The sequence below is a fragment of the Sciurus carolinensis genome, chromosome 12 (genome assembly GCF_902686445.1).
Source record: "Sciurus carolinensis chromosome 12, mSciCar1.2, whole genome shotgun sequence".
Classification (NCBI taxonomy): Eukaryota; Metazoa; Chordata; class Mammalia; order Rodentia; family Sciuridae; genus Sciurus; species Sciurus carolinensis.
In genome coordinates, this window is record NC_062224.1 from 67,146,662 (window position 1) to 67,161,338 (window position 14,677).

Below are 14,677 nucleotides of genomic sequence, written 5' to 3' on the forward strand. Positions count from 1 at the left end.
CTGAATACATATCCACAAAATAAACCTCTGTCTATGCTTTTGGCACATGCTGGAATTCTTTTCTGTCACGTAAGCCAAGAACCCGGCTGATCCTCAGTCAAATTTCCCCTTCTCCCCAGGAGCTCCTTCTTCAGAGACATGTCTTCCTCCGTGACACTAACACCCCATCTTTCTTCATTTACCTCCTGTTCTGAGGACCTCATTTTGAGAATTTCCTTTGTGAAGAACAGGTTCTCTTGGTTTTTCCTTCATCTGGGAATAACTTTGAGACAAGTATTAAAAGGTAATTAAGGTTAAATGAAGTCCTGATGGAGGGCCTTAATCCAATATGACTGGTGTCCTTATAAGAAGAGGAAATTATGACACTAAAGATAGTGACAAGCCACAGGGAAAAGACCCCATCAGAAATCCAAGGAGGGAAACCTCAGGAGGGACCAACCAGGCTGATACCATGGTCTGGGACTTCCAGCCCCCCAAACTGGGAGACAATAACTGGTTGTTGTTTCACGGCACTCCCACCCCTGCAGTCTAGGGAATGGTACTATGGTGACCCTGTGTGACCAAAACAGCTCCCGGGGGCAGCCTAAGGGGCACCCTGTCCTCAGAAGGCTCTTCCTCCCAAGTTGTTGGTTTCCCCAGCCTCTCAAAACTGAGAAGATGCTTTTGTTCAGAACCTTTCATCTCATTTCTGACTCGGAGGATGAAACTCCGTTAAGAGAGATGGTGGTTAGACGAGAGGAGGGCATGCTGTGTGTGTGCTGGCAGAGCACACGGGGGCTCCGACACCCAGGGTGGCACTGAGTGTGCTCTGAAGATCCTGAAGGTGTTGAAGTGTCTGGAGAAAGTGGGGAATGTGCCTTTACCCCTGCCGTGGAAGCACAGAGACTACTAAAAGGGCAGGCATGTGGGGGCAGACACCAATTTGAATCCAGACCCGGTAAACCGTAATAAATAAATAACTGTAGTTAGGGACCGGGAATCTCACAGGGGTTGCATTGTAAAAATATCTGGGGAAAGTGCCTGACAAGCCGCTATGGGGTTTGTTGCGCTGCTCCCTCGCTCATTCATTCTCTCTGTCCACAAAGCCTTACCAGCCCCGTGCTGCTCTCTCGGCAAAGCACTGAGCGGCGAACAGGACACACAGTCAATGCCACCACTGACTTTCCGGTCTGCTGAGGAAAGCAAGCATTTCACAAAGTATTCTACCTTCTGACTTTTCCCTTCCACACGTGCCTTCCTTTTAGAGTGGGGAATATTTGTGCACTGAATTGCTTTATCAATAACCCAGAACAACCCCATGTCCACCATTCTTGGTTTCGATCAGCAGTTGACATCACCCCCGTGGAAGTGCCCCCATGGTACCTACTCAAGTCTAGCACATGCAGAGGATTTTACAGACCCTCTCAGAAGATATATTGTTTATCATATCCTTAACACTTCCTGCCCATGTAATCTGAACCATATCTTTCCTCAGCAAAGATATGGGGGTCCTAAGCCTCAGTGTGATCGTATGTCGGTCCAGGGTCTTTAAAAAGGTAGTTGAGGTTAACTGAGGTCATTAGGGAGAGCTGTAGGAACCTGCCTTAGCGGCTCCTTGACTTGGTTCTCACCAGGACACCAGCAACGACGTTGGCACTACCTTGTGCTGATGCACTGAGTGGTAATGGTAATGGCAATGATGTCACCAGTGAAGGGCCACAATGGAGGAGCTGTTCTTGCAGTGTGTTCTCCGCCCACCTCCCTGTGCTATAATCGATGATCATTGCCCAGGATTTCATCACTGCTCTGACCATTTGGCAGACACAGAAAGGGAACAGTATGGTTTTTCTGTCCCCTTATAATAATGGCACTTTGCATTTGTATAGCACATTTAACTTATTCAGTGCATCTTCTCGTCTATTGCTGGGTCTTACCCTAATGAAACAAAACTCCATGTGTTGTATAATTGTCTGTGCCACAGAGACGGTTAGGAATCAGAGCCAACTGAACCGGGTGCTGGAGGAGGACCAATGCCCCAAATTGCTTAAAGAATAACAAGTAACTTGATAAAGTAACGAGTTGCAAATAGAACCAGCCAGCCTGATAACTTGGAGATGCAGCTTTTCGTGGGGCGAAGATACATCTGGAACAAGCAAATCAATTGAGCACAAGTTGAGAACCCAAAGGAATTCTCGCCCGGCTTCCAGGGCGCTCTCTGCAGCCCCTACCCCACCACAGGCTGGTGCCAGGTTTTAGCTTTAGAGAGGGGCAGAAGAGTTGGAGATGGTGGGAGGCGAAGACTGGGTAAAGCAGTCAAGATTAAGAGGCTATTAGGATTTGGTAAGATTGGCTCACTTTGTGGCCTAGAAACATAACTCACAAATGTTTCCTGCTTCTTCAGCAATTTTAAAAAGGGCAAGAATGAGGACCTGGAAGGGTGAACATCTGGGCGCCCGAAAAACAGAATTTTTACCTATCGCATTGCATTTTAGAAAAGGGGCTCATCTGGAAGCAAAGTTTGCTCCAAGAAAAATAAGCTGTCCCTGTATTACTTGAGATGAGTCATCCTGCTGTGCTGACCATTCCCCTGGGAGTTAGGCACTGACTCCTTCGGTCCACTTCAGCACGCGTTGGCAAATTATTGCTTTTACTCTGGTACAATTTAGAAAATTATGGCTCTCTAAATCATACCCTGGGGACACAGAAAGTGAAAGTGCCTCCCCACCTGTGTGACTGAAACCTGGCTTACCCTCCAACTCAGTGACTGCACATCAGAATCACCCAGGGAGTTGTTAAAATCCCAGGACTCAGGCTGGGCTCCAGACCAATTAAATCAGAAACCACAGGGGTGGGACCCAGGCAGCCATATATTTTAAGCTCCCCAGGTAATTTTAATGTATGGTCAAGGATGAAAACCAGATTCTAACTACATCCACTACAGGGCTCATCCACTGGGCACAGAGGGATGCTCTGTGTGACAAAGCACATCACACCTGCCACTGGCCTTTCTTTGGTGTCTTCTGGTGTCTTAATCGCATGCTCAGCAGTGAAAATTTTGCCTCGGCATTATGGAAATGACAGTTGGTGGCATTATGCGGTGGCTGGTCTCATGTGCATTAATCCATTTATGGAATTAACATACATCAGAATCTGCTAGGTAATGCAGCAGGTACAGAAACAAAGAGGACATGATCCCTGCCTTTAAGATTACAAGTGTTTAAAACGACAAGGTAAGAGTTCATGTGATCAGAGCTTTGAGGGACTCTCAGACAGGCATGCAGAGAACAAGCAAACTCTTTTTTAACTGCCTGTGCATGTCTTCACAACAAACCTATCACACACACACACACACACCCCTCAGCACAAAATACAGGACTGTGTGCATGACAGGTGATAAATGAATTCCAGTTGAATGAATAAACAGATTCAGATTGGTACTCAGTGTGTCCCATCAAGGCTGACTCCAAGACTTCTTATCTCCCTCCTACCCTCATCATGTCCAGTTTCCTTCAGGTACCATCTAATAGCACTCAACCTGTGACACCTTGTCTTTCTCCTCTAACTGCCCTTGAAGTTCCAGGATGCACATCTGTACCTGTGTGCCCTGCACTGCCTGTTCTGCTGGCTGAATTCTTCCCTGAGACAGAAAGATAAGGAGAGAGGTTGATTTTTAAGGAATTGGATCACACAACTGTAGACTTAGTAAGTCCAGAATCTGCATGGTGGGCTGACAGGCTGGAAACCTTGGGAAGAATCAATGTTACAGTTGATGTCTGAGGGCTGTCCGCTGCAGAATTCCCTTAGCTCAGAGGAAGTAAGACTTTTTGTTCTACTAAGGCCTTCAACAGATTGGACAAGGCCTACCCACACCATAGAGGGAGTTATCAATCAGATATGGTTGTCCCTGCCAAATGGAGCTGAAATTTAATTGCCAGTGTAATGGTACTAAGAGGTGGTAAAGCCTTTAATAGGTGTTTAGATCAAGAAGAAATTAATGAAGTTCATACAAAAGGACAGGAATCATCACTGCAAGAGTGGGCTGTTATATGGCAAAGTTATCCTTTGTGTTTTCTCTATTCTGCATAGATTCACCTGCGCTTCTTCTTTCTGCTGTGAGTTGAAGCAGCATGAGACCCTTACCAGAAGGCTGAGTGTAAGCCAGTGCATGCTTTGGTGTTTCTAGCCTCCAAAACCATGAGCCAAAAAAAAACCTCCTTTCTTTACAAATGATCCAGCCTTAGGTGCTCTGTTACAGCAATAGAAAATGAACTGAAACAGGGTGATCTGCTTTACTCAAGGTCCACCATTTAAATGTTAATCTCATCCAAACACTGCCATAAAAACCTACAGAATAATGTTTGGTCACAAAAAATTAACCATCATGGGTGAGAAGGAATCTCTAATTCAGGAATCTGTATATGTAATAATCCATCCAAATACATGGAGAGCACTCTCAATGAGGCAGCCTACATTCAGGGACAGTTTCTGGGTTTCTCCTCCCACTGCCTCAAGGACTGATGGACTTCTTCCCTTCGAGAGGCTGGTGGTCCCAGTCACACATTTATCTCAAAACCAAATTTCTGTCAGGTCTTGGGTGGGAAGTTGTTCTCTCCACAGAGGGTCATGATGGAGCAGGCTGTGGAGATGCCCTTGAAGCCCAGGAGTTGGCAGCTGGCCAAAACTGCCTACTTCCTGTCAGCTTCTCTTGGTTGAAGCTCTTCTTTTCCTTTCTCCCTCAACAGATCTAACTCTCCAGACCCTGGGGAGGCTTTGTGGGAGCTGCTTATGAATCACCAGCATATCCTCCAAACATTCCAATCATCCATTGTGTCTTCCTACCCTGCCTATCCATGGGGTATTTTCAAAATACAGATGCCTAGATCCTCCCAAGACCTCCTGGAGCAGAACATTCTGGATTTGGGTCTTCAGTAGATGCGTGTTGAAAGTTTTCCATTAGTAACTTTAGTATACAAAAGACTAGAAACCCACCAGGGCCAGCGAGGACACATTAGAAAGGACCAGCAGGCTCCATTTGCTGCTTCCTGGTACTGTGCTAGCATATGAGTTTCCAGAAGCAAGACACCAACGTTTCCCTGAAGAATATCAATGAACTTCGTCCTGTAACTTTGTAGACCCTCTCACTCAGACCCTGGGCATGGCCACGTGACTTGCTTCAGCCAACAGAACACTAGTAGATTTAAGGCAGACTGAAGCTTGAAAAAAGCTCGTGCGCATTTCCATTTCTTCTCTATGACGCCATGAAACAAGCCCGGGGTAGCCATAGGAGAATGAGCTGTGGAGCAAAGAAAAACATCCCAGCAGAGGCCAAACTCGACTGGCTAATGGTCTGCTGACCTCCAGATACACAAATGAGCCCCAGCAGAGACAGGAAGAATGCTCCCTCCACCCCCACCCCAGCCAAGGCCAACAGAACCAACCAGAGGACCCTGGACTCGTGAGAACCACAAATGGCACTCGGGGTAAGCTGATTTGATGCCTTACTGTGGTGGCAACAGAGAACAATAAGGAGAGGGCTGAGCAGCTACCTAGATTCCAGTGACAAGCCAGTGCCCGCTTACTTGTTAGGAACTTGTCTGACAAGCCCTTTTGGTCCCCTGCTGCAGCCCTGGGAGAGAAGTGAAGTGAGGACAGGCCCTGTCTCCGGCCCCCGCCAGCTTCCGGTTCAGCAACCCCATGACAGCACCGCTGTTTACTCAGAGAGGAAAATGTTCCACCTTTCCCTCTGACTAACAAGGAGTTTGCCTCAGAAAGCATCTGAAAATAAATTATACATGAGACATGGTGTCTGAACCAGTTGCAAGTTTTGTTCCAGGATATTTTTACTTTTCTTTAAACATTCCCTTCAGGGGTGAACTATCCTACCAAGAAGTTAAAGGGAATTAGAAAGGAAGCTTAAAGGAATCCATTTGGCCCCATGGGTGGTGAGTGAAGTATAAGATATGGTCCCTGAGGTCGTAGGTAGCTTTCAGGATTTGTATCTTCCCTTCAAAATAGCTAAGCCATGTTCCTGTAGTGGTGGTCCTTACGGAGTGTGTTTCAAAAAGAACCAGTAATTTCCTCCACAATGTGATTTAAAATGTGGACACTTGTCAGCTCATCTCTCCTTCAGATCCCAGCTCTACCACTTAGGAGCTATGAGACCCTGGGACATACACTAACCTCTATACCTCAATTTTCCTAACCATCCAGTGGGACCATTAATAGCAAGTACTTCCTAGGATTGTTCTGGCGATTAGAAGAGTTAATGCTTTTAAATATATAATAGTCACTCAAGAAATGTAAACAGCTATGATTATTATCACGGTATAGAAATACCCCAAGGAAAAGAGAATTCTAATCTGGAAAACCTCTCTGCATCAGGGATGGTCTCTCTAGGCATTCCACACAACTGCCTCTGAGTTTATGTGTCCCTTTTCCCTGCATTATGTCTTGCCGTTAAAATACTCCTTTCCCTCCAGAGCCCTGCAGGAAGACCGTACTAACAGCTAAAATGAGTTGAAGCCGAGACAGTCACTTGTGGCAGCGAGTGCTGTCATTGGAGAGGAGGCGCCATCTTCCCCATTCTTCCAAGTAGTTAATGCATGACAAATATTATGCACCAAAGCAACATGGATCTTTCTTGAGATTCCAGTATAGAAATTCATTTAGTAGCTCCCTCTTAGGTCAAAGAAATTGGGATAAAGCTCGAGCCCACCTATTGATAAATTTGTAGAATCAGAAAATGGCTGAACTCTAGCACAACATAATATTGCTTTAAAAAGAAAGATGTGGGCTGGGGATATAGCTCAGTTGGTATAGTTTATCTCCCATGCACAAGGTTGCAGGTTCAATCCCCAGCACCACAAAAATTATATGTATGTTCCCCCCTTATAAAAGTGGCACATGGTTATGATATCAAATTTGCTGTTGCTATAGTGTGGACCTTGACAGTCCCCCAAAGGAAAGGCCCAGGTGTTACAGGTTGGGTCCCCGGGAGGTACTATTCGGAGGTGGTGGAACCTTGAAGAGATGGGGCCTAACGGGGGGTCCTCAGGTCACAGGGGCGTGCCCTTGAAGGGAATTTCAGGACCCTCGTCTCTTCTGCGTCTCTGTTCCCTGGATTACGAGGTGAGTGGTTTGTTCCTGCCATGACGTGCTGCCCTGGCCGGCAGCCCAAAGATACAGGACCACTCAATCTTCAACTGTCAACTCAAGAACCGTGAGACAAAATAACCCTTTTTTTTCTTTATATGTTAATTACCTCAGATATTTTCTAGTAACAGAAAGTTGACTAATAGAGCTATTGCCACAATAATGTTATGTAATACATCACTCCGGAATTCAGTGCCTTGAAGCCACAGTCATTTATACTTTCCCACACATCTAAAGGACAGACGGGCTCACCAGGGCTGGTGGGCTTGGCTCTGAGCCCCAGCTGGGCTCAGGTGGCTTCCCCATGCCTCTTATCCTCCTCAGATCACTGGGTGGGCCCTGGGATCGTCTCACTTAACAGAAGCCACTTTTCACCATGAAAGCGTCACATCTCTTCTTCCCCATCCCCTCCAGCCCCTCTTTCAGAACCACATTATGGAATCTCTGCAGTGGGTTCAGGCAACTACTCACAGCTTCACTACAGGACTCCTTCCTATCACAGAGGCATGGCTCAAAAGGGCGACTGGCGTAGGTGGCCATGAGTGGGAGCGCCTGAGGTCTCATCACCACTGTGTCCTTCCCAGCATCAAACCTGGAGCACCCGGTCCCCTGCCTCCAACCTCCCCAAGTGAACTCCTGGGGAGTTCTCACTCAGCCTCCTCCTCCCTCCTCCACGTCTCCATGAGAATGCTCACTGGGAGAACGAAAAATGTCCCTCCACAGGACCCTCTTCCATCCATGAATGCCAGAAAATCTGCAGTGGGACCAAATCCATTCTTGGAGAAATCGGGACGTGGACTGGAGAACCCCAGAATTGTCAAGCAAAAAGGGACATCCCCAACTAGACAAGAAGGCTGTCCCCCACCTGGGCATGCTCAGGCTAGCTCAAATCATCTTAGCTATGAGCTCCTCTGACTTGGTCTTGTGATGGGCTGACAGATCTGGCTCCATGAGAATGTTATAGAACAGACTCTAAGGGAAATGACTAAACAGACTCCATTTTGCTCTGAGACTCCATGTTACGTAGGAAATAAACTTCTCCCATGGGAACACCCTGCCTCGGTGCCCATCATCAGTTACTTAGTGTGACATGTTTAGCAATACGAAATGAAAATTCTTATGTAATGAAAAGTTGCTCTCTTTTGATTCCTATTGCTCCTAAACAATGTACCACGTGAACAGTGATTATGTGGATGTTAGTAACCATTCCTTAGTTTGAACCTAGGTAAGGGTCATTTTGACCCACTTTCCCCTCTGTCGATGATCTCATGATGTTAATGTGTAATTCGAATCATAGCAACAGACACTTATGATTGATGAGATTTTTGGTATAAGAACCCCTACAACCCTGTGGTCGGAGCTATTCTCCCAATAGCCATTTTTTGGGGCATTGTGTGAGACAGTCAGTGACCAGCTTAATAAAGACTCTCAAATTTGGACTTCTCAGTGGTGATCGGTCGGTCTGTTCTTAAGTTGCGCCCCATAACAGTCTAAGGAGTGTGCACCTTTCCTAGCCACCCCCACCCGGACAACCAATGCCCAGGTTTGACCAGCACAGCTTCAAGCACGTTCCTCTTTACTCTCCTGTCCCTCATTTGGACTCGCACTTCAGCTCCTTCCTGGAACCACTCCCTGAACTAGCAAATGCAACAGTAGGCCCCTTGGCAATCTCCTCCCCACAAGAACCCCTCATGTGCCTAAAAACAGCCATCAAACCTTCCACGCTGCCTCCCGCTACCAAACCCATACTTTGTAGCAGCCTGCAGACCCTATGACAGGCCCTGATGGGGAGAGCCATGCACGAAGCAAGTGGCTCTTGCCACAGAAAAATGAATCATAAGCACAAGTCGACACCAGCATCCTGCAGTTCAGACAATTACCCAAGGAACACATTTTCTGATAATTATAGAGCTAAAAATGGATCCACTTTGAAAATCCCTTCCTTTCTCCTGAGAAAGCTGAGGAGGTGGTTTAACAACAATCAGCTGCTGAGATGCATCACATTCTGGGGTGTTTGGAAGACAAGTTCCAAGAAATTTCTTGGAAGGTACAGTTCCCAGAAGGTAGTGATGCTAACCAGACCCAGGAAACCACCCCACATCCCCAACACGTGCTCATAGCTTGGGAATCTCAACTCAGGAGAGACGTTCAAAACAAGAGAGACAGGAGGGGGCCGGGCCATCCCACCTTTGTGATGCTGCTGAAACACCATATGGCACTGCAGGGAATGCCACCAGCCAAAGACTAACTCCCTTCAGCAACAAATGTGGGCATAGGAATGTTTTGAAGGGTTTCAGGCAGGAGTGAAGGATCAGGACATTAACATTAGCATTCAGTATTTATTAAGTACTCCTCCGCTGTGCGTGTATATTATCTCACTTAGTTCTCACAACAACTCCTTAAGGGGGTACTGGGATTGCTGTCCCCACTGAGAGTCACACCGAGGCACCCACCATGCATTGCACAGATAATAATGGCACAGGCAGGATGTGGAAGCAGCTGAAATTTGCAGGCTTTGCCCTCACCCTTGGGTTCTGAAGGACTCAGAATTGGCTGAGATAAGATATAACACAGACTACACAATGGGTCCAGGGTATCTTCAACAGAAGAATGGATAAAGATAATGTGGTACATCTACACAATGGAATATTACTCAGCCTTAAAAAAGGAATGAAATTATGGCTGGAGCTGGAGACTATCATGCTAAGCAAAATAAGCCAAACCCATTACCAAAGGCCAAATGTTTTCTCGGATAAGTAGATGCTGATCCATAATGGGGTGGAGGGTGGATAGGGAAGAATGAAGGAACTTTGTATTGGGCAGAGGGGAGTGAGAGGAGGGGAGGGGGTGTGGGGGTGGGAAAGACGGTGGAATGAGATGGACATTATTACCCTATATACATGCATGATTACACTACCGGTGTGACTCTGCACCGTGTACAGCCAGAGGAATGAGAAGCTATGCTCCATTTGTGTACAATGTGTCAAAATGTATTCTACTGTCATGTAAAACTAATCAGAACAAATTATTTTAAAAACAGAAGAAAAAAAAAAGAAATAAAGGGTCCAGGGCATACACATCAAGGAAAGGAAAGGGACAGGAGGATTCTGTAGGTTGGAGCTCTTCTGTATCAAAAATGAGCACAATCTTAAGTTAAATTTGATTTTAAAATTTAGACTGTATGTAGCTAGTAAACACAGTAAAATGCGTAAATTCCGTGCGATGTCATGGACATTACAGAAATAAAGAAATGAAAAGATTCTTGATTATCACAGTGTTCCCAATAAGAAGGATTTATTTAAATTGCACAAGTGCTGGAATCGGCACTCATTTGATTCACTTAATAAATATTTATTGAGCATCTTCAACAGGCTACATACTGTTCTACATTCTCTGTCACTAGATGTGACAGTGAGCTAAACAAAATCACTGACCTTCCAGAATTGGCATTCTAGTGGAAGGAGACACAGTACAGGCCCAGTACCTAAATGCACTTCTGAGAACTCAGCACAGGAAATGGCCAAATTAAGCCAAAGAGCATGTGAACTACAGCAAGATCCTAATGGCCAGACAATCAGTAGCACCAACAATTTGAAATTATATTCAAAAAGGAACTGTGTCGACATCAGTAAAAATGGTCTCAGATATCCAGGGCACAGAGACATAGAGGTGAAGAACTAACAATTGAACAGTAAGAAGACAGACACTTCTGGCAAGAAGATAAGTAGGAGAAAGGTTCTTCGAAGGAATAAAGCTATAGGCATGTGGCTTATTTCTGCTTCAAGTTAGGAAACCACGGAGCACCAGAAGGAGTGATCACGCAGTCATAACACCTAAACTCCTGAAGTCAGGACTTCAAGCCCTCTGACATTTACCCTGAACTACGCTCCCTGGTGCTCTCCACTACAATGAGCAGCAATCATGTTTAACCTCACAGAACCAGGAGCAGCAGCATGGGAGAGGAAGAGCCAAAAAAAAAACAGGAAAAGGTACTTGGAGCAAAGGTACTTGGAGCACCATGATGTTTCCTAGAGTAAAATGCCTAGGAACTTATGCAAACCGTATGCAAATGAGCAAAAGGCAACGCTGATTCTTGCATAATTTGCTTGCTTTCATGCCTTGTCACTGACCTTGAAAAAGTCCAGGACTATAAGCCTGTGGGCAGCAGGACCTTTGCAAAGACAACCACAAGCCACTGTCTGCTGTCTGGCCAGAGTCCAAAGATGAGCAATATAGAAGTATGAACGAGGCTACTTAGCATGGACACAGATTGTCACTCTGCCAGAAAATACTGGATGGGAGAGAAAAGGGAAACATGGGAGTCTGAGAGACAAAGCTTTGATTTTGTCTTGATCCAGTCCATGCCACTTAGATGTCAGTCTTAAAGAGCAAACTAGAGACTATGGAAGTGATAGCTGGAGCAGGTTATGAGTGACATTATCTAGGAAAGTGATTTACATATTCATGAATTCAAATTATATGTTATTTTCTTAATCATTCTTTTCTCCTTAGATCTCTAGTATTTTCAAATGCATGTCTTATCTGAGCACACTTTCCCACTGTGACATACAAGATGTGGAATTCTAACATGCTGAGTTTCTTAGAAAACATTAAAGGACAAGCAATTAGCTAGAAAAATAATTGGCTTCTTGATTATGTTCTCTCTCCCAATGAAAGGTATCATTACTGAAATACAAAAATAAAAAAAAAAATTCAAAACCTTGCAAAAAACTTTCCCTTCAGTCAGTGTTGGCATAGCACTTGGTTATTCTTCTGTTCGCATAAGACAAAAAACTCCATTTGGGTTGACAGGTGGTTTTCCTAGGGCCCATAGCTGTCCACTCAGTACAGAGGTCAGGAGTGTCCTTTGCCTCAAGGCCATGGACACTGCTGATTTTGCCTGCTAGTTCCTGTTCTCTAAATTTTGCTGACACACTTTCCCAACTAGAGAATGACAGAGTCTACAAATGGAGTGTGCTAAACACCCAGCTTGAGTTACACACACACACACACACACACACACACACACACACACACACACGTGTGCTTGCAGAATGAGTTTAAGGCAGGCATGGTCTACTGCCCATCCCTTCAAAGCAACACTTTGAATGGCGTGGTTCTCCCTTTAATAATGCCTCCCCATCCCCCACCCAACACTCCCAATGATCCTGCCAATCAAATTGCAAAGCTGAATGACAGGCTGAAACCTCCAAGGCAACCCAACATCCAGTTAAAGACCTCCCTAAGTCAGGAAGGAGTGTTTCTGAGCCCAGCACCAGACGAGAACAAAGGCTAGGAGGCAAAAGAAGCTGTAAATGCCATCCATCATCATGCAAAAATAAAGAGCCTCTAAATCCAACCAGAGGGCACTCACAAATATCCAGTGTCTTCCTGACACTTTGATTGATGGCCACCCTTTTAATTAGCTCCTCTTGCTTCTGGAGGGTTCCAAGAACTGATGGCTTGCCTCCTCCTCCTCCCAGGTTGCCATTTGCCTTCCCGGGTAGACAGGACTGGAGCAGACACTGAGCCTCACCAGCCTCTTTCATGGGGATCCCACCCACCATTCTGTAATCCCCGTCCTCCCACGTGGAGCACCGCACTGACCTTTCGCAGAAGGAAGCAGATGCGCTCAATGTTCCTCAGTCGCTCCCTCTATCAAGATGCACAGGAGAGAAAGGAGATGGGAGGTTAGGGGTCCTGCTGAAAGCATTTGGGAAGCCCATGCAATCCACCCCAGTGGAGGAAGCAGAATCCACCAGAGACCCTTCCTGGACACACAGCCCGAGGCTCCCACCCAGTGGCTTTTTGTAACAATTTCCGGCTTTCTTTCATCTACCTCGCTGTGGTCATTTGCTCTAACAGAACAATCCCAGTAAACAGCATGGGTTCGGCTTCCCTCCCAGCCCAGATGCTTTTTCCTACAGGCCTCCATGTACACATCAGATGGTCCAACTGCAGAATGGACATCACACGCTCACTGGGCATCCTAAAGCTGGGGGAGGAAGCACCGAGAGCAGAGGGGCACCAATTAAGGTTGAAGGCAGACAAGTTCTCCACCCATTGCTTTTCTTTTTCTAAAGTGAGTGTCCTCAGAGGAAGCAACTTCCCACCGAATTAGACATCGACAGTGCCCCCTGACTAAGACTTTTCCAGAAGTCAAGTCCATCTTCGAAGCCTGGCTCACAGCCACGGGAAGAAATCCTGAGGCTGGGCAGGTGATGCTGCTCACAGCACATGCTCAGTGCTGTGGCTTCCTTTTCCTGCAGTGACTTTCCCGTTTCTGAAGCCACGCTGAACACAGCTGCAGCATCTCCCGGTGCTTCATTACAGAGGCAATTTGGTTGCTGTAGATGTAATGGTAATGAAAGCCTTGTGGATCTGCAGAGGACAGGTGGCCGGGACACTTCAATTTCCCTAATTGAATCATAAATATAGTGATTCCTGTGCAGCCTGTAAGCCCAGAGAAAGAAGCCCACATCAGGACAGATTAGTGTCCACGTGGCTAGGAAGACAGGTCACATCCTCCTCCACACACATGTGGGCGAGAGCGCACACACATGCACAAGAGAGGGTGCTGCAGGGCACGCGCTAGCTCCTGGACACACTAGCAAGCCAGAGCCCCTGAAGGACAAATTTCTGATTACTTCAAAATGACAGTGAATGCCCAGCTGGTGAAGGGAAAGGAAACCATGAAAAACAAGCAGTCAAACAGGATCTCCCTCTTCTGTTCCACCCCTGGACAAGGGAGGGAGGGTCCAACAGAGAACCAACAATATTTGGATCTTTGGGCATCTTAAATCCAAATGGGGGTCAGGGTGTAGCTCAGCGGTAGTGTGCCTGCTTAGCGTGAGCAAGGGCCCTGGGTTCCAGTCCCAGGACTGCAAAAAAGAAAAACAAGAAAGAGGAGGAGGCGAGAATAGGAACAGGCCTCATGCCCTCATTGAGAAATGAGATCATCGTATGGGTCAGCGCGTATTTGTCACTTCAGCTCTTCCAGGGCCAGCATCACCAGCCAGTGAAGTACTTTTTCAAAACACCTGAGAGAAAGGCTCCCCTGGGGGCTCTATAGAGGCCTGAAGAGCGTGCGACAAGTTCGATGAGGCCTCCCAAGAATTTCATTTCCTGCCAGGGAGTTTACATCGCCTAATGCTTTTCCTTTTAGGGTTTTTATGTTGTTTTATTGTTTTTAATCCTAGATAAAAGTATCTTGCCCCAGGGATACCTAGGGGCTTTAAGTCTGTCCATGAGATGTCTGGGCTTCGAAAAACCTAGGCTCCTTAATTAATTTCTTAACCAGCTTGAAGGGCAGCTGTACTAGGAATTTTAAAATTAACATAATTAATTAATTTTAAAACTAAAAGAAAATAGGGTTGGGGGTATAACCTAGAGGTAGAGCACTTGCTAGCATGCACCAGGCCCTGCTGCTATTTCTAGCACCACAAAAGAAAATAGTGGATCAATAAAATAATGAGTTGAGATCCGGCTTCTATGCTACACAACTGCATCCTTCATTATTCAACCCTTTTTATCAACAAATGGTTAC

General features: G+C 46.1%; 1 protein-coding gene across 2 annotated transcripts in view; it reads right to left on the reverse strand.

Annotated features, from left to right (window-relative positions):
• Positions 1 to 14,677, reverse strand: part of Cnih3 (cornichon family AMPA receptor auxiliary protein 3) — a 119,501-nt gene that overhangs the window by 38,637 nt on the left and 66,187 nt on the right. The window contains exon 3 of one of the 2 annotated variants that reach the window (XM_047521742.1): positions 12,739 to 12,786. The exons of the other annotated variant lie outside the window; for it this stretch is intronic. Within the exon in view, the coding sequence (XP_047377698.1) occupies positions 12,739 to 12,786 (48 nt within the window). The remainder of the gene's footprint in view (positions 1 to 12,738; positions 12,787 to 14,677) is intronic. 2 annotated transcript variants of the gene reach the window in all.